General features: G+C 35.9%; 1 protein-coding gene across 1 annotated transcript in view; it reads left to right on the forward strand.

Annotated features, from left to right (window-relative positions):
* The window catches only part of ATP11A (ATPase phospholipid transporting 11A), a 213,664-nt gene extending 194,053 nt beyond the window's left edge, over window positions 1-19,611 (forward strand). The window contains 4 exon segments of the mRNA XM_031958733.1: window positions 1,115-1,180; window positions 2,028-2,131; window positions 5,718-5,883; window positions 14,256-19,611. Coding sequence (XP_031814593.1) covers window positions 1,115-1,180; window positions 2,028-2,131; window positions 5,718-5,883; window positions 14,256-14,516 — 597 coding nt within the window. The 3' untranslated portion in view covers window positions 14,517-19,611.
* The last annotated feature ends 1,245 nt before the right edge of the window (window positions 19,612-20,856 follow it).

A 20,856-nucleotide genomic window follows, 5' to 3' on the forward strand; every position in this document is an offset into this window, starting at 1 on the left:
TCTTACTGAAAGTGATTGAGGATGTACATCCCTGAAAACAGCTGGCAGTTAAATTTATACAACAAGTTTTTGAGAAATAAAACATGAACTCTAGGGTTTACTGCTCCAAATGACCTCAAAGCAAGGTTTATTTAGGTAACCATAGGTATGTCTGCTTCTATATAAAATACCCCCAAATTCCTAGTTAGGAATCTATTAAATTATATCATTTCATTATTTAAAAATTCTCTGCTGATTGACAGGTATTCTCAGTATTATTAAGATATTAACATTTATTAGTGTGTAATATAGAGGGGCAGCTAAATGGTGTGATGGATAGAATGTCAACCCTGGAGTCTGGAAGACCTGAGTTCAAATATGACCTCAGACATTTATTAGCCATGTGACCTTGAACAGCCTGTTTAACCTGAGTGTTCCTCATCTATAAAATGAGATATGGGAGTAAATGGCAAACATTCCAGTATCTTTGTGAAGAAAATCCCAGACGGTGTCACAAAGAGGCAGATACAACAAAAAACATTTTAACAATACACAGTGTACTGTGTGATATTTTAATGCATATGAAATAATATATTCATATCATATATTTGTATATTTTATTATTAATTTCTATTGTTTGTTATTTATGGGTTTGATATAATAATTTAATATTTAAATATTTTTAAGGAAAAAAAGAAAGTTCAAGATAGGTACACTGAGTGACTTAGGAGACAATAATCAAATAAATTTAAGTACGGACTAGGGCAGAAAAGTCCTGTTTCTGCCTCAAGACTATTATTGCCACTTCTAATGATTAATTACAAAAGGAATCAGCATGGAATTGTGGATAAAAAGATCAACAATTTTCCAGGACTATAAGCTATGGATGATGGATCTGCAATGGTGGAGGCATTCATCAAGAGTTCCCTGTCCCAGTGAAATTCTAGGTCTTCTCAAAAATTTTAAGAAATTATTTCTGGGGTTGCCATTGACTTGAGCATAGTTTGCAGTGTTTACACCTGAGGAGGACACTGAAGTTTGTTCTATTCAAAGGGTTTCTTTGTTCTTTTGATGTGAAAAGTAACACTGCTATATTGTCAACAGATGACTTGAGACTTGTTTTCCTGCCAAACAGGTATTTGGAAACTGGACCTTTGGAACTCTGGTGTTCACTGTGTTGGTATTTACGGTTACACTAAAGGTAAGATCGTTGATGTTAATATTTTATCTGCTGGTCTGATAATTAGTCTGAATATTAATAATATACATACCCTTGGCATCCAGTATTAACATCCATAAGCTCCTTCCAGAATGAACTAATTGTATGATCAGTGTTCTACCTTAGCTATAGCTTACTAAAAGTGTATGCTGTCTCCTTTGGGCTCTACTAATTTAGAAGGAAGTAATAATGTATCCATCTTTAATCAAATCTGCTGTATAAAAATTTGGCTTTATACAAAAGATACATTAGGAATGAAGACACTTCACAGAAAGATTCATGTTAGATTTCTTTTAGAAAGCAAATACTTTAATACATTTGAAATAGATTTTATTTATATGAATGAAGATTTTTACAAAACTTTTCAGAAAATCTTAGATAAAGCAGAGTCTGCCAGTGCTCTGGAAAAGAAATGGACCATGTGATCACTGTGGGGTGAGTGAAACTCAAAGAAGAGCCCACAGCTATTCTCAAAAGTTGTGGTTGGAGTGATCTAACTCCAATTTGTTGTAACAGCTTGAAGCACGGTGTTAACATGAGTACTTTGCAGTTTCCCTAAGACCATCTTTCCAACCAAGGTTGGGAAATACTTACATAACTAAAGATCCTCCAAGCCTGGAACAAGAAATGCCTCAAGGAGCTCCCTTTCATCCCAGGTGTACTCCTACATCTACAAGAAATAGGTTTCTTTTGTTACCCAAAACTTGCATTTTAGCTTAATGTATAGCTAGTGAGCTTTCTTCATCAATTTTAAAGTTTCCTTCATAGTCTTGTTTTAGCTTGGCATTGGTTATTGGTACCAACATTAATCATTCTTTTTTCCTTTTAGCTTGCCCTTGATACACACTACTGGACATGGATAAATCATTTTGTTATTTGGGGATCCCTGATTTTCTACATTATCTTTTCTCTACTGTGGGGAGGAATTATCTGGTAAGAATCTAATCAAATCATTTTGAGCACTTAAATATTTGATTTTTGTAAAGTTAAAATTTTATATAATTTAAAATTTAAAGTTACAGTTTTATATAATTTAAAATTTTATGATTTTAATAATTAGTTTTCTTAAGTATTAAATAATCTTCTTTCACTGGCAAGAAATATACTTGAGCCAAAAAAAATCTCTTGTATTTAAAGTATGAGGACAAACCTAGCAGTGTGTTCCTATCTCATGTTCCTATCCTTCTACTGGTTCTTCTGTTACTTTTTTCTATAAATCTCTTCTCAGAGAGATCTTTCCATACCTTGGAAACCTGGAGTCTTAGATCTATGTCAAGAATCCTTGGACAATTTCATAGGAACTAACCTACCAGGGTATAGAGGCAACTGTGTATCATTTACTTTATTATTTCTAAATTGGAGACTTTTTTCCTCCTCAGTTAAGTAGAGAAGAACCAGTTAATCTGAAAAGATATACCTTTGGTCCAATTGATAAAGGAAACTTAAGTTGTTTGAGATTTGGAAGCCTTTCTTAAACTAAGTGCTAGACTGTAATATACAAATCAGCATTATAGTCCAGAGTCCTGCCATTCATGGTAGAATTCTCTAATTCTCCTACCAAAATGGTTTTCTCTCTCATTTGCTCTATGCCATAATTATGTGTTTTATTACAAATGATGGATTCCTACTAAGTGGGAACCACTATCCCAGACTCCTCCTCACTGACCTTACATACTCACCAGTTTCCAGTGATGAGTAAACAACACTGTCCATTTTTTCCTCAGAGTTAAGGAGCATGGCTAAAGAAAAATTTGCTAACCAAGTTCAAATTCTTGCTTATCTGATCACAATGGAGTGTGTATTGATTCTCAGTAGTCCTTTTATCTATCTCCTATTGACAAAGATATTCCCCACAGAAACTTTTATAAATCCTTTCTACTTTGTCAGGTTCTTGTCCTCACCTTCATCACTCTCTTAAAATGCTCTTTTTTTCCTTATTTGAATTGAGACTATCCAAGAAGAATTACTCATATTTCTACTTTTTCATGTCAAAATATACCTGTTTCACTCCTTTTACTTGCTTTTAGAAAGTTCTTCACTCTCTTTTTGAGAGTTAAGCTGGCTTCTTGATTCCATCTCCTTCCTCATTCACCAGAATTTTGTTCCCGCAATTTTCCCATCTTAGTTTTGCATTTTTCATCTTTCCTGCTTCACTGGCTTTTGAATCCTCTGTCTTTAACCATATTCAAGTCACTTCTGTGTTAAAAGTATAAACAAAAACCAATCAAACAAAAAATCTCCCCTGCCTCCCAAGGCTGCCTTTCTTTTCTTTTTTTTTTTTTTTTCCTTTTTTCAGGCTAATTCTTCATTGTCTCACCCCTGCACACACTCTCATTTCCCCTTCTATTGAATTTCTTTCAGAAGATTCTTAATGACTTCCTTTGCTCAGTTGACCTTCTCTTTAATCTTTCCATAGCATTAGATATTGTTGACCATTCTTTCATTAAGAAATTGAATCCATTTCCTTTTTAATTTGTGTGTGGAGAGCACACAAAACTTTTTGGGTTCTTATTGTACTTCTCTGACTGCTCTTTCTCTGTCTTCATCATTTACTTTTATTTTGTCTTTTTTCCTTTCTCTGTTTTCCCTCTGACCCTTTCTATTCTGTACATTCTTATAACTCTCATTTTTGTAAATATAGTTTTCCAGGTTGTATCTTTAGCCCTGATTTATCTTTGATCTTTTATATCTTTCCAGTTGCCTACCTTTCACTACCTCAAGCTAAAACCAAGCCCTTTGCACACCTTTGCACACAGCCCTTTGTTGTAAAAATCAAAACTCATGTGAGTTGTTTAATGTCATTGAGCTCCCACCAAGTACTGAATATTCTTTAAAAAATAACTCTAATCTACAATAATACTCTCCAGGGATCTTTTGCATATCATATACATTTTCATCTAAATGTTTTCAGCTTTCTTAGCAAATGTTTGTTGCAAACAACCTACAAATAAATTTTAAAATCTGGGAGGTGGGTTGGCATGGCAGGTTCAAACCTTTCATCAACAAATTGTTGCCCATTCATATGGGGACTTCATGTAGCCAAAAGAAACTTGAGTTTCATAGTTTCTGAGCCCTTCTTTTGAGGTGTTTAGAAATAGGATAAAGTTGGTAGTGGTCCACTGATCCTGATAAGTATCAAAGAACCCTCTTGAGAGCATTAGTGACCTTTTAGAAGCAATGGGCAGGATTCCAAGGATTCCAAGAAATGATGTTTAATGCTCGGGCTGCTATAGGGGAAATTTCATAGTGGAATCAAGAGTGAACTACAATGATGGACTCTTCTGCCTCCAGATTTAGGCCCTAATACCCTCATTCACCCATTCTTTCAAATAAAGATTTAGCCATTCAATCATATAATCTGCTTCTCATCCATGAGGCAGTATTTCAGGAAGGGAGAATGTGTATAAATGAAATTAAACATTTTTTGCCATTACTTTCTCTATTTTTGCCTTCCTTTCACAGGTAGCTGTGAGGGATATTTTCTTCTTTTCTCTCCAAAAATTTCCTTTCATTCTTAGTAAGGTAGCAAAATGATTGGAATTGGAATCCAGAAGTCCTGAATTCAAATTCTCCTTTTGACACTAACTACATGATCCTGGGATTCTATTAACATCCATTGATCTCTTTTCTCATCTGTAAAAAGGGAATTGATAATAATGCCTCTCTTTTCTCATCTGTAAAAATGAGGATAATAATAACGGCACCTGCCTGCTAGGATTGTTGTGAGGATAAGATGGTATATTTGTAAAGTATTATACTTAAAACATTTCATAAATTCCAGCTTTCATTATGATTTAATCTTACCTGTTAATTTATAGTCATGACTTTCCCTCAAAGAAGTATCTTTTTTGCGTGTGCTTTTAAATAGTAAATTCTGCTTACTGTCGAATTTCCTTAACTAGAACTTTCAATATGGTTTAATAAAAAAGTCAGTAAGCATTTCTGTGTCCCAGGAACTGTGCCAAGTACTGGAATCACAAAGAAAATTTCTGGTCCAGAAAACCAGGAATTTGATTCTTAATAGCAGAAACACCATGGAAACAAGAATATATATGAAGAATATGTACAGACTAATTTGGAAATAATTTTACATTTGTTCCTGGAGACCCTAGGGACCCTCTGGTGTTGATTAAGGGTAGGGGAAAGGAAGACATAATCAGACTTACACTTAGGAAAGTCTTTTTTAAAGCTAAATAGGATGTAGATTGGAGTGGAGGGAAACCTGAGGTAGCAGGTGAAGCAGACAATAGGATATTGCAGTAGTCTAGGCAATGAGGGCCTGCACTAGGGTAACAACTGCGTCAGAAGAAAGAAAGGAACACATATAAGAGAAACAGATGCAAAACAAAAAAATAATGGTCAGAAGTAAAAGTCAGCATCTAGACTTCTTTATAATAGAAGAAACATTCTCTCTGTAGAGGATTTTAAAATAGGTATAAAATATGTTAGATTTTCCCCCCTATAAATATGCACTTTCTCACCTGTTCCCTTTTTTCCCCTTTTCTCTTTGGTCCTATAGGCCTTTTCTCAGTTATCAGAGGATGTACTTTGTGTTCATACAGATGCTCTCTAGTGGTCCTGCATGGTTGGGCATCATCCTGTTAATAATTGTCAGCCTTCTTCCAGATATTCTCAAAAAGGTTCTATGTAGGCAGTTGTGGCCTACAGCAACAGAAAGAACTCAGGTAAAAATCACTTTTCTTTTATATAACTACTGGTTTTATTGTTGTAAGATAAGGGTTTAGAGTTTGGGAAGTTATAAAAGAATAGGCTAAAAGGCTTGTTACAGTAAAAAGTATGCTTAGTCAGAAATGAATGTAATAGATTGGTTCTACAAAAGTTTATTTCAGAAGCAATCACTATTTTAAGATTGCTGTTATTTTTCAGTAGTAGCAACAGAGTAGCATAAACATTCAATGAATTTAAGTGGAATCCATAATATGAAAAATAGGAAGTAAAGACCCTTGCTTAAGGTATTTATTTTCCACACCCTCAAACCGTGGCCAAAAAAATAAAAATAAAAAATATCTGAGCTCCAGAGTAGATTTCTGGATCTTGCCTTTTCTCAGAAAAATGTTCCTTCCTACCACCTACTTATTACTCCTAGCAGAACTCATTTACTTTTGATGCAAACATGGCCTCAGTCTCATAATAAGTTTGTAACCTCCATGAAACTGGTTCCTTCTCTCCTCCTTTAGATTCATAGAAAAGTGGGATTCACTGTTGGGGAGTAGAGTGGAGCACCTAATCGCTCCTCAATATTGAAGATCCCTTGTCTTCTTACCCTCTTTATGATCTTTTTTTTTTTCCCAAAGAATCATGGAGGAGTAGAGGGAACCAAAAGATGAGGAGAGCAGGAAGCCACAGATAAGATTGGGGCAAACAGGAGGCTAATTTGAGTGTTAAATGAAGAGATGAATTCAAACAATGAAGGGGGGAAGAAAAGAGTAGAAAGAGACAGAAACAGAGAGAGAGATCTCAAGGGGTGGAGGAGGGAAGGAGAGAAAACAAAGCAGAATAAGGGATTGTAGCTGTTTACTCTGAAAATTAACGAACATAATTTAGAATTCTATTTTATCCCGTTTTTAAATCCAAATAGAAACAAGCTTTTTTGTGTTATGTTGGTTTTTTTTAATGTCCCTAAATAATGACCCATGAACAATCATTCCCCAGAAATTAGAATTGAATTCTTGTCTACAAGATTAGTAAAATATTTGTATTATTTGAAATGAGCTTTATTTGAAACCTAATGCTTTTAGCTCCTAGTTAGACTTTTCCCCCTTTTAAATCTCCTGCCCCCATTTAAACAAAAAGCCACCCTCCGATTACTAAATAAAGGTAAAGAAAAGTCTACTCTAGTAGTTCAATATTATGAGCTGGTCCCTTGGCAGGAGTTCTTTCTTTGAAAACGGACAGGGCAGGACAAGAATATCTTCAGGTGTCCAAATCCTCTTTCGCTTGGATGGATAGCAAAAGAATAATGGCTCCAGCCAGAACTCCTGTCGCTCTTCCAAGAGAGTAGGAAGGAAACAGCTAAAGGAGGTAGGTAGTTGGGAGCTTTGCTCTCATTATTCTAAGTAAGAACAAATCTGTAGTGTATAGCTTATGTGGTGAAAGCAGGAATTTTGAAGGGTCTCCCTGTGAAAAAACTTGCCCTGCTGCCTTTGGTAGATGAAATGAAGATAAAATAAATACTAAATATATCCAAAGCCCTATTCTATGAGTAGCAGACCTTTTAAAGGTTTATTTACTTTGGTTTGTTTTTAATCTCTTGAGTAGTAATCCTCTAGGACATAGTTGTTATGAATGAGACCTTTAATCCTTGAGGCTGGCTTTGTACTTAGCAGTTAGCAGTACAGCTCCTTAGTCCTGCTTACTGGGGGCTCCTTTTTTTCTTCCATGATGTATGGAAGTCATGGAAAAGGATAAATGGAGGTTCTCTTTTTTTCCCCAAGACAGTGGAAGATACCTCCTTAGTCTTGTAGATCTTAAAATAACCCTGAATATTATGTGTTGCCATCCTTTCTATTACTAGAAGAGTTAAAAGTCTTCGTTGTGGGTTCAGGGGGCATTTGGTCATTTAGGATAGAAGACTAAAAGGGAATGACAAATAAAACAAAAAACCTGGTTGGTGTCATGTGGGGGTGGCCTTGTGGAAAGCCATGGCTAGAGAATGAACATGTTGGGAGGGTTGTAACAATGCCAGTAGCTGTTTTCTTAGTGTGATCAGCATTTATATGCACTAAGCAGTTGTTAGCTTTTAACCAGATTTATCCCCTTGTGTTTCTCTCTCCCCTTTCTCATTTCCTTTCATCTTCCAACCTGCTTTGCCCAAATAACTCCTACCTTATTTAAACATAAATGATGTGCATGGGTACCTCCTGAATCTTCTGGGAATGGCAGACTAAACATCAGTGCCTTTCTGTTGAGCAGTCTACCATCTTTATGCTTTCTCAGACTTCCAGCAGTCTGAGTTTCTAACGGAACACAAGGTGACTCTTTTTCTGCCTTTTTGCATGCTTGGAAGGACAGTAGATATTTTACTGTAATATCGAGGACATTTATTACACACTCATATTTATGCTAGAAGCACTCTATAGAGTGCTGGACTTGGAAAAGGAAAGACCAGGGTTCAGACCCTGCCTCTGACACTGACTAACTATGTGACCCTGGGCAACTCAAATTACTCAACCAAACCTCAGCAACCTCAGCTCAAATATTCACTACACTGTAATCAGGATTTGCAGTCTTCATGGATGGAGGGAGTGTCTGAGCTATAAAATCACAGATCATCAATACATTTTCTTCTAAAACATCAAAAAAATCATTATCGACTGTTTGCCTGTACCAATAACAATTGACTAAATACTCAATATGCACTAGATTGTATTAACAGAAGACTTGTTTCAAACTCTTATTTTATCGAGAACAACACTGTAAGGCAGGTTGAAGAGGCATTCTTGTGCCCATTTTCCAGATTTACCAAAAGGCCTCCCAGCAATATAACCAGAACAGCCCAGGGCTCCTCCTGCTTCCAAGTCCAGTATTCTTTCATACTACACTGGACCTTTAGTGATTTCATGAGAGACCAATATTATATAGTTTCTTTATTTCATGAGGTACTACATAGAACAGATTTGATCCATGTTAAATTCCCATGGTCACATTTCAATTTCTTCAGTAAATAAATTGACACAACACCAGATATAGTTGTAGCTCAGATGTACCATAATAAGACATGTTCTTGAGCAGAATGGTATTTGGTGTTGGCGTGATTTCCAGCTCTCAACTGCAATTCTAAAGCAAGCTCATTAAAGACCATTAAACAGCTCTCTGATACAGCACATATTGTTGTGGGGATAAGTAGGGAAGAACATAATTTTATACACAACTTTAAAGCTACATTTATTCATGAAATAAAATTTGATAACTTTTGATGGGAAAAAGTTTTGAAAAAAGCTCTGGGTTTTTTTTTTGTTTGTTTGTTTGTTTTTTAGATAGCAATAACAGCTCAGGCCACAGCCTTATATAGCCTTGTATGTAGCACTTTCTGTGGCAAAAACTAATTATAAAAACCTTTTTTTATCCAGAGTCAAGATTTCAAGGGAGCTACATCTTAACCAGTTATTTATTACATGTTCCATACACTTAAATACATTTAGTCTTCCCCCCACACAATACTACTTTGGAAAAGTTGTTACTTTAGTACAATCTCCAATATTTGAATCGGATATGAACCAAAATTTCACATTTAAGTTGGTTGGTTGAATTTCTGTTGAGTTTTCCCATAAGAACACTGTTATAAATGGTAGTTTGGGCTTTTAAGTTTGACTAGAAAAATGGCATTAATATACAATGTATTGAATGCTGTACTGTAAGTATTCTAGACTCTTAACAACCATGTGTAACAAAGTACCTGTGGAGAAATACTCAGGAAGGCCAGTAGCACACCTGGAACCCTCCCAGCTATGAAAGAATAAAATCAGTTAGAACTGAGACTCTCCAATCTCCAAGTCACTGGTAGCAGTTGTATATAGCCTGGGGGAGGAACTGGTGATGAGAAAAGAAAAGGATGAGAGGAGAAGAAATGGAAAACGGGGAATTAGAGATGAGGAAGATCAGTACTCAAGATGGGGTCATGCTTAGGACATTGTAACACACTTTCTCCCCTCCCTATCCGCACACCCCCCCACCCCACCCAGGATACTTCCCTAGCTAAACATTTCCCTTACCCCTTAAGTATAAGGAATTGTCCTGCCTATTTCCCAGATAAATGTTAAGGAAGGAAGGAAATTAGCTTTTCTTGTAGTTGTAGTTGTTAATGAGGTTTTTTAAGGAACATACAACACAGGATGAAGCAAGAATCATTTGTATTTTAGAAGAAAAGTAGACTTGGTAGGTACTAAACATTTATCTTGGGAGACAGAGCTGTAGAGATAGTAGGAGAGAGGAAGGAGAATATCCAGTAATTTTTTATACCCTCAAGATTATCTTCTTCCTCCTTTATCTGTTGATTTCTCAAATGGCAGGCGTAAAGGAATAGAAAGGGAAAGGAGATAACAATCCTGTGAAACCTGTTCCCCCAAACTCCTTTTCCCTATCTTCCCATAGATTTTTTTAAAAAATATACTTTACAGCAGTAATTGGCACATAATCGATGTACATGGGGCAATCAAGGAGTGAGTGAATGAATGAATAAAACAGCTCCTCAGCCCTGTTTCTCCAAATGACCCATGATCTCCTTAACCAGCTCCAAGTCCTATGATAAAAGGCCTAATACCATCCAAGTCTGCTTTTCCCTTACATAAGAACAATCTGCCAATAACACCCAACCTGCCCAGAAAGGCATAGGGAAAGTTCTCATCTGGATCAGCTATTTCTGGAGTGATTGTTCGTATGTAACAAATACATTTCTGTTGGCATCTGGTATTATTGCACAAAGTTTTAAAAGGGGGTGGTGGGGAGCCCTTTTTCTCGTAAGGACTATTGATTAAAAGGCCTTGTTGATGAACCTGCCTTGGAGTCTGGAAGACCTGGATCAGATCCTGTTCCTAACCTATAACCTGGTCCTAAAGGACCACTAGCAAGACACATAATCCTCAGTATCCTGAGGAATTGTGTAAGCTTTGAATTTAAATTACAGAGTTGTAGCTGATCAATGTAAGTAGAAGTTTACATGCTAGGAGCTCCCTATATAGAGAAACTCTAAATCCAGACTCAAAAACAGTTGATTGGCTCGATATTTTAAGTACTGTTTAATTGACTGATGTGATTTTTAAAAAACTAAGAAAAAGACACCTCACTTTCTCTTAAAGTAAATTGTTTTAGTCCAATCTAATTATTTTTTTTAGTCTAGGATCATCAAAATATATTGTAGGAAATCACAGAATTGTTTATTATTTCTGAATTTGGAAATGTGTAGGATGAAATGATTAGGAATGTCTTAGTAAGGCAGAGATAGTGCTAGAAAAATTAATTTAGCTTTTCCAAATTCAGCTCATAATATTCTAGAACTAGTCTAGATTAGAGACCTAATTTAAAGAGGTTGTTTTATATTTAAACAGTTGCAGAAGCTGGAAAAAGGTCTTCACTAATCATTGTCTTAGGTATCCATAGCAACTGATGTCATTGAGGCCTCTAGGCCACTGAACATTCATTTCTAGGGGTGATAAATGACTATTTACATTACTACTTTTTCATATAAAAATGAACATCAGTATACCAAAAACAAAACATTCACGGCACATGCAAAACACATTTTCTCTGATGGAATTTAACCTATCCACAGTGTTCTGCAAAACTTTGGAGGAATCAAGCAGTTTTTAACTTTTATTTGGACTATATTTTTTTCCACCTTTCTCTGTAAAAATTATCTTAGGCCATCCTCTTTCATCTTCCACCCTGTCTTTTACATATATATTATTCCTGCAAAGTACACATTTTACCCATGCAGTTTAAGCACACCATTTACAGTTGTCCATCACTCTTAGGACTCTTTTTCATATTTGACTGGGAAATGACCAGGTTTGAGTAGAACATCTTAAGAAGGCCACCCTTACCCATCTGGGACCATTTTGAACATCACACCAATCTGTTGGATTTCATTCTCTTGCTAGGATTCTTTTTTTTTTTTTAACTTTTAGTTTTGTCCAAGGGGCCATTGATGCTCCTTTGGAAACCTTCAGTGACAGGTTGCAGAAGAGCAGGAACTTTGTCACTCTGCCTGGGGAAATGGCTCAGAGGGTCATGCGAACCTGCAGCAGGCTTCCTTGTTCAGTGCTCCTGGAAGCCCACACTGTCTGCATTCCTGGCAGATTCTGTGGAATCTCCTATCATGTTGCAAGCGATTGTCCCCAGGAATTTGGCTTCTTACTGAACATATACTGGGGACACTCATTGACTCACTTAGATTCTTTATCTCCATAATATAGTATAAGTATTTGAGGAAAATGGGCTCTCCAATTCCCCCTTCACATACCCAACTTTGGCTATTGTTTTCTTCTAGACAGTTCCGCAGCACTGTCACAGATGAGAAGGGAAGCCTACTGTTCTTTAATGTATTTCCTGCATGTCCTGGAATTTGGCAACTCAGATAAAAAATCAATTTGCCTTCATTGATTTTTCTAAACCTGTGCTTTCCTTCCTCCCAGAAGTACTTACTTGCACTGAATATTTAACAGCCAATGGCAACACACTTTCCTACTGCGTATTTGACTGTATGATGATGAAAGCCCCATGAGCAAAACAGTGATAGTTTCCTTTATACGTGATCCAAGAGGCACCGAAGAACATAGCCCGAGACGGTGTCTCATGGTATAATACAAGTGTCTTCAGCTTTCATCAGGTTTGTATTTAGTCTGGCAGTAGGATCAATAATGGGCCCATATGTGTAGGTGAAAGGGTTTCAAGGGACGAGAGCTGTAGAGATAGGGCCTCATGAGACTGGAGCCACCAAAGTAGGCTCTGGAATAAAGCTCTGAATCTGTCTTGAGGTCAGGGAATCAAGATGCTCAGACCTCACGACAATCAATTCAGATTTCCCTCTTGTGTGCAGCAACAGTCTCAGTGTTTTTCCTCATCCTTGCAGAAGATTATGAAACATAAACCAACTGTACAGGCAGTGGCGACCTACGATGGGCCCCTCCTTGAAGCACCTCTTACGGCCTCGGAAGCATAATTAGCTCATTGATAGGTAACAGTATTGCACAGATGGTGCCAGTTTGGAGTCACTTTTTTGGTGTGCGGTGATAACTCTGAAACTGTCCATTTTTCCTCCAAAGTTTTTGCTGTGCTTTGCCGTTGTTGTTGTTTTTTTTTTTTTAAGTCAAAATTAATAGTTTGTAGGAGAACCTAATTTTTACTCTTAAATATTTTATATTTCCAGGTAAGTTATTTGCCTGAGAGTGACAATTGCATAACAAAGTGTATTATGTGTTTATATGTCCACATTTATGTATGTATCTTTTGACTAATGTTTATCAGTGTTCTCATGTGCAACATTAGGTAATCTGACTTGCTAATATTCAGCGTTGCCAAAATATACAAATTCTTCTGGGCCTGTGAAGTATGAGCATTTTAATTTATAGGGTCAATCATGATTGTTAATGCTTTCTGGAACTTTGATTTACATTGAATATTAGTCCCTCAGACTACTGTTGGACATTAGCCCATGTTAAACATTAGCTGTACTGACTGGATGATGTCTGGTACCTAAAAGTATGTGGAGAGTGTGTTGAATATATGTGTTCATGAAGCATCTCTCTAATACAAAGATCTTGAGTTTGACAAGCACATTTATCATCTAATTCTGAAAAAAATCCTTTCTCTGTCAAACTTGAAACATGCATTGTATTATAAGTTTGATGTTGCTCAGTTTTTGTTTATTCTCTTCCCACGTAGTTAAAACTTGTGGTTTATAACATATCAGCCTTCTAGGCTATTAGTGAGAAGTCACACAAACCACATTGGTCTGTGGCATGTACAAAAATACTAAGAGTAAGCTCTGAAGATGATCTCGATGTGCTTAGTCAATGTGGCTGTTTATCCTTGAATCTGTTTGTGTTGGGAAAGGATGCACTAACACTGGGTGAGTCCTTGTCTTCCTGTCTTTGTGGGTCAACATTTTGAGGGTAAATAACCACACTTTACTCACACTTTGGGGCTTCTCAGATGTCATTACAGATCTAGGAGAAATGAATGAAGTTATGAAATGTAGCACACAATCTTTCAGCTTCCCCTGCTCCTTGCCATTCCTTTGGTTAGCATATTGGCTTCTTCATTAGTATAACTTGAGAAGGAGAGGAGGGGATAGTGAGAAGCTGCCTTCCAGGATATTACTAATCAGATACTAATGGGAGTAGTATCAGTTTAGAGTATTCTAAGTAAGAGGGGAAATTAGGCAGACTTAATATAAAACCAGTGACTTGGGTGTTGATTTCCAAGTAGAGCACTTTTAGAGAAAGCATGCTGTCCAGCTCACTTTTGAAATAATAAAGAATCATTTTGGAGTCTTTATGTACTATGCTGGCATTTAATGTATTTTCTTATCTCTTGACAGAATTCTTCAAGGCAATGTCAGGACCATATTTCAGAATTCACCCCTCTCGCCTCTCTATCAAGTCCAACCTATCGAAGCAATGAGCTCTCCAGTTCTCCCCCTGCCACAAGGTCCCATTCTCATTCTAAAAAAGTGATGCTGACATACTGGAACAGTCATGATTATTCGTTCCTCCCGTTTGGGTTTAATTTTTCCAATAACTGTTACAAGTCCAGTGCAAGACACTGCTACCATGGGTCAGGTTTGGAAACGCCCGTATGACAGATCACCAATTCAAGCCTTTAAAGAACTGCATTTTTGAATGTGTGTGTTTGTGTGTGTGTGGGCGTACGCATGTGTGTGTGTATGCATGTGTGTGTGTGTGTGTGTGTGTATTCTGTTTCCAGAAGAGGGAACAAATGCATAATAAAACAAACTAAGAAGTACTTGGCTCTCACTGTCTGGAGTAAAGATTAGGCAGACAGAACTGAGAACCTGAAGTCTGTATCCTTCCAGGCCTGATGTGGCCTCTTCAAAAAAAATTTTTTTGAACTGCTAAAGCAATGAACATCCTACACAGTCTGGTACTGTGAGACTGGTAGCACTTAGAAGTCCCCTTGTTCTATGTTAAAGTTTTGGGGTTTTCTTTCTTCTTTCCTTTTTTTTTTTTGCACATACATTGCTTGCTTCTATCGTCTTCAGTCACTTGCTCTTACTTGAAGTGGATAGTTTCAGTGAATGACCTATATTTTGATATCAACAGTTCAGTTTCGAGCCAGAAGCTATGACCTCAGATATCTCCAGTGACAGTCACTTCATGCATTTCACAGCTGTTTATATTTCTCTTCGTTGTCCTTCTTCCTCGGCTCTCCCAATTAGTTTTCCTCCCGTGCTTTGTAAAACAAACTGATGTGGCCTCTGTGATCATCTCTTGTCAGGAAACGCTCTTCGAATGCTCGTATTTTTGTAAGTGGCCAAATTAGGCATCTGTGTGGTTATGTATATTGGTTTTCCTAGTAGAAAAAAAAAAGACAACATTTTATACTCACCCCTACAAAGGGAAGTTGGTTTGTCATAGGTAGTACTGTTATTTTGCATGTCAGACTCAAGGTCACTTGTGCTGAATGTGTTAATTTATCACAATACGTCCTAGAAAAGTTAGAGTAAATTCAGTAAATTCATTTTTTAATTCCCTTCCTATCACCTCGCTGCCTCCATGGAGAAAAGTGTTTATATGTATGACTGTGTAAGTGAATGTACTTGGTACAAATTAGGAAACACTGATAGTTTTTCCTCTGAAAGCTCTGAGATATTATTTTGTCAGATTTCAAAGTATGGAGTTTTTTGGTTCCCTGTTGATGTAAAATTTTATTCTAGGGCTTTAAAAGGGAAGGGCGGGTATTAGTTTAGTAACATTGCTGGGGGCTTTAGCACAAATGATTGACTATAATGTCATTATACTGCACCCTATGTTGTAATGAAAAGTCAGGAATCTAGTTTTCTAAGACATAACCACCAGGTGGCAATTGTCTTTCAAAATGGTCTTAAAACTTATTTCCAATTGAAAAGATATGGTTACAAGGTAGCTTTTTGATTTTTTTAAATGCAATACAGCCAGCTTGTAATTCTTCCAAAGCTCTCTAGGGTTTACCAAATCTTGCACTAATTTAACAACTAGGTGTGTCTTGGGATTTTATCCAGTATTTTGTTTGGAAGGTGTAAATGACTGAAGGATTGCTTTAAAAGTCCCCATTACTTTTACATACCCAGTGTTTATTTATATGAACACTCTCCTTGACATATTTGAATGACCATTAACATATTCAATTTGGGAGTCAAACATAAACAGTAAAGACTTACTCCCTTTTAGAAAGGCCTATTCCCAAAAGTGATGAAGAGAGAGTGGCATGTGTAAGAATCAACACTGAGAGCTTATTCTTAGACATTTGATGTTAAGATTAGTCATTTGAAAGCATAAGGTTTCACCTATAAAATATTTCATTTGCATTGTAGAGAATTTTTTTTACCTACATGAAGTACTAATGAAAAGAACCAGTGAATTATTTTAAAGTTCTTAGAATGTTTTAATGAATTATGAGCACTTATCATACCAAAGATTAGGCTGAATAAAATTTGACTGTCAACAAGAAGTCATTTTACTTCCCTAGAGACTAAGAAGCATAGCATTTTTAGCTTGAAAATTGAATGTTAGCATTTCGATAATAACCCTTTCAGTTTCCTCTGTCATGGACTCTAGCAGTATTATAAACTTAGTCCTTGCCTCCTTGGATGTCACACTCAGAAATCATACCATTCATAAACACTGGTGTATGTATTTTTTAAAGATTTTTTTAAAACCTAATATGGGTATAAATATGATACCCGTAGTGGTGACAAATTTTCTGTGCATTTAGTTAACAAATTATTTGTAATGTATTTTTTTAGAAATCTTAAAATTGCCTTTGCACTGAAATATTTTTCATAGCTGTTTATATATCTCTTTTATGCATTCATTTGTTAACACACCATTTCTAATTTTTTAAATATGTTTTGAAAAATTTTTTAATTTTATGGGTTTTGGCCACTTTACATTTAAATTTTGCTGATAGTTGTGATTGAATGTTTAAAAATCTGATGAATGTGAAAATTTTCAGATTCGATTTCTTGCTTTCTCTTTCTCCTAAACTGTTACTGTTTCTGATGGTAGTAATTAACAGAAGACACATCTCCAAATGGTAGTTTGCTAAGTTTTTTCACCTTAATCCTTTGTAACTTCATCCTATCATTTTTTTTTTCTCATTTCTATCTTTTAGCCTTAAATAAGAAAATTCTTGCTTGGTGATTGAATATGCTGGATTGCTGCTCTGCCTACTAACCAAAAGTTTACTACATCCTTTTATTCTTTCATTGAGAATCACTAAAGACTTTACAGAGTCTAAAATGTGTTTTAGAAAATAGCCTGAAGACTTGTTAAGTGTATGAACCTCGGTATTTTAAATAGAGTTTGCAAGAAGAGATGCAGATGTTTAATGGCCAGAGACAGAGAAATAGAGAAAAGGAGGATCCCGTTGAAATGGCACTTTTACATCTGATTCAATAGCAGATTCTTTATATTAATTAGTTCCTATCATATATTTAATGCCTTATAATGTCACAGGTTATATGAAAATTTGCTGCAGGCCCTTGGATTTAAAAATCCTATTTATTGCATCAGATGTTACACAGAGATAATGAGAATCTATAGTTTTACCCAATGTGTGCAATTTCACAACCAATCTGTGATTCCAAAATTAAATCTGAAGGACTTACTTGAGGCACATGACAATTAAGTTTAATGACTTTTCCAGGGGTATAGGACAAATTTCTTGTCAGAATCAGCATTTGAACCTTGGGCTTTCTAGCATAAAGTCCAGGATTCTATCTAATATGCCACAATACCTCTGTGTGTCAGAAATTAATGACAAAGTTATGATTTATCACGTTTGGATGCAAGCTCTACTGCTTCCGCTGTCTTTCCTTAAAAGTTTTTCTTTTTAATATACAAGTATGTGAGTGATCTTGTCTATATTTCCATCCCCCTGTTACTTCCAACTCCATGGTAATTCATGACCATGCACGCACACACAAACATATACATATAACCACACTCCTCTCTGGAGCTCTCATCCTACCTTCCTTTTTCCTGAGGTGTTTCCAGACTTTGTTCCACCCCACTCCACTCCCCAGTAGAAGTCTCTGACCACTTCTGGGAAGCCTGTATCCCGTCTGCATTCAGCTGATAGGCTCTCAGCAAAGTCATTATAGCATACCTTTCTCCAGTAGGCAGACTGATTAGGTACCATCCCAACCCATTTTCTTTAATGATAAGTGTAAAGGCTTCCCTGGACAGAGATTTTTTCTCTCTCAGGGAAACTCCATCTAAAATATCTAATTTCTGCTCACTGTCCTTCAGTTAAGTGAGCTCTCTGGGAGCCCAGAAAGGAAGTTAAGGCTTCCAAAGAAGGCACTCCCAGTTCTATTTAAGTGCCCTATGGAGGAGGCTGGGCTCTCTGCTTTTTTGGAGGGGAATAGTCTCATTCCATAATCTTACGGAGTAAGGAAGTTCTCTCTGTGTCGATTTGGTTTCAAGAAATAACACAAAACTTCCCTACATATTTGATTTAGTAAAGTGAAAAGGGCAGATCAAATTTTAATGAAGTGGGAGAGTTGTATCTCACATTGGACATTGACATTCATTACAGCTAATTTATCTAGGATAGATCAGGGAGGGGTGGGGGGGGGAGAGAAGCATGTTGGAGAGGGGAGGAGAATGACAGATTTTGTATCACTTCCTAGCTTGCCTTGATTAAATTGTTGCAGCTTTAACAAAAATGTTTCATACATGCTGTTAGAACCATTTTAAATAGACATCAACCAAATGTTCTGTGAAAGCTGGAGAAAGTATTTCAAGCTTTGTCTTTTTCTTAACCACCGAATTTTTATGTGTTTCTGCACTGGTTAGTAAGAAATGATTACCATTGTTTTTATCTCATAGTATCATTGAGATTATTTATTTGACACGTAATACAAAGACTTGGATCTTGCTTTCTTGCATTACTTATTTTTCTAGTATCGCCCATTTGTTTGGATCTCTGGTATGCAATTTTCAAACTGGGAGAAAAATGTTGGTGAACCACTGCAAGTCTTTTTTTTTTAAATTTTGAAAGCCAGGGTTTAGGGGGAATGGGGGACAAGAATCATTCTGATAATAACAAAGCTTTAATGGAAACTTGTTGGAAGTATTATAAAAGTGTGATTCTACTTTTGCAGAAAAAAATCTAAAGATCAGTTTATATAGCTTTATTTTTTACTTTATCAAAATATACAGAATTTTAATATACTGTACATTGTCTCTGACTGAAATTATTATATGTGTATATGCATTGCCATTGAAAAATATCCCTTCATTATGTAATATAAAGGCAAATCTTCCAAAAATGCCACTGGAGGAAAAAAAATAGTTACCACTGTATTTAACATAAATGGTATCTGTAGTTGTCATCATCATGAAATAATGGAATTTCTTTTTTAATTGTTAAATTCAATAGGTGCATTTAACAGACAATAAATCAGCCTTTAAACAGTAATGTTTAATCGGTAACAATTCATTAACTTGCTCTGAAAAGTCAAACTGTGGACTCAATTGCTACATTTCTGTAAAGTTTATTTTGTATGCTGCTGTTTTTAACTTTCATTTCTGAAGATATCAAAATATAACCTGTTAAAATTCAGCTTTTGAATTTTTCTGTAGATTATATAAGCAGGAATTCAGACTGCTTGCAATAAAAAAAATGGCTGGTTTAGTTTCTTCACGAACAAATAAAAATCTCACAAGGGGTGACTTTGCCAATTTCTATTGTTAATCCAAAAAAACTTAAATTTCCATTAACATTTTTGTAGTCCTAATTTGAGAAGAAGGCTACATAACTTGGGTAAGTATCTTTTTATTTGTAAATACATTGATTTTCATTGATTATTATCTAGGGATTTAGTGACAATAAACAGTCAAAGAAATGATCCATTTCTTACCCTGACTAGCTAAAGGAACCTTTCTCAAGCAAGAAGAACTAGTCCAGAAATCCACAAAGATTATATTTGATAGGCTGTTGCATAGTGGTGTTGCCCCTTTACTCTTAACTTGCTAGTTTTAATACCAACCTTAAGAAAATGAAAAATTATGAGTTTTCTATTAATGTATAAGACTAAGCACCCAAAATCATATGCATAAACTGCCCAGGTCAGAATTTCTGCTCTCCTTTCTTGAATTGTTTGGGGACTCCATCTAGTTATTGATATTTTCAAATTTCAGAATCTGGATTCAAAATTTGGAAATTGGATCAGAATTCTGATCCCAGCTCAATTTCTTATCATCATCATTTCACAAAGTAGAGGGGGGAAGGAGCAGGTCCTCTCCATATTGATTGAAAGCCCTATCAGATGATGAGATCTACAAAAGCAGAGATCTGACTTTTTCCACCTTGTATTTACCAGTCTATAATGTACTATAAACAAAATAAGTATTTTTTTTTAATTTACTTTTTTTGAATAGAATCATGAACCCTTATCACTAAATTAAGACAATGCATATATTCATAAGAAAAAATACACGGAGTACCCCATGACCCTTAAAGTAAAAAGCAGAAGCAGTTTCAGTCCATTACCTCAATGTTTCTTGGTGCTTAAGCAAAATTCTTAGACAGCCGGTTCCTACCCTATGGTTAAACAAGACAGCCATGGTTCCTACTCTATGGCTAAAAAACAATAACAGATGGATAAATTGCTGGCGAAGGGAGTGCAAAGAATATGCAATAAGATGGAATGTAGGCATATATGTGTTGCTCAGACCTATCACTTCTTGACTTTGAATTGTGCAGTGGACTCAAAATAATCCAAAAGGGCAGAGTAAGAAAAACAAAAGAATTAGAAACAGGAAACAATAAAGACATCTTTGGCCACTCGAGTTATCTTCTGACAAGAACGGACAGTTGGCCCCATGCATTTTAAAGTCTTTTTTTATTTTTATTTTTATTTTATTTATTTTATTTTATTTACTAGCCTTTTATTTACAGGATATATGCATGGG

This window comes from Sarcophilus harrisii, chromosome 3, assembly GCF_902635505.1.
Source record: "Sarcophilus harrisii chromosome 3, mSarHar1.11, whole genome shotgun sequence".
Classification (NCBI taxonomy): Eukaryota; Metazoa; Chordata; class Mammalia; order Dasyuromorphia; family Dasyuridae; genus Sarcophilus; species Sarcophilus harrisii.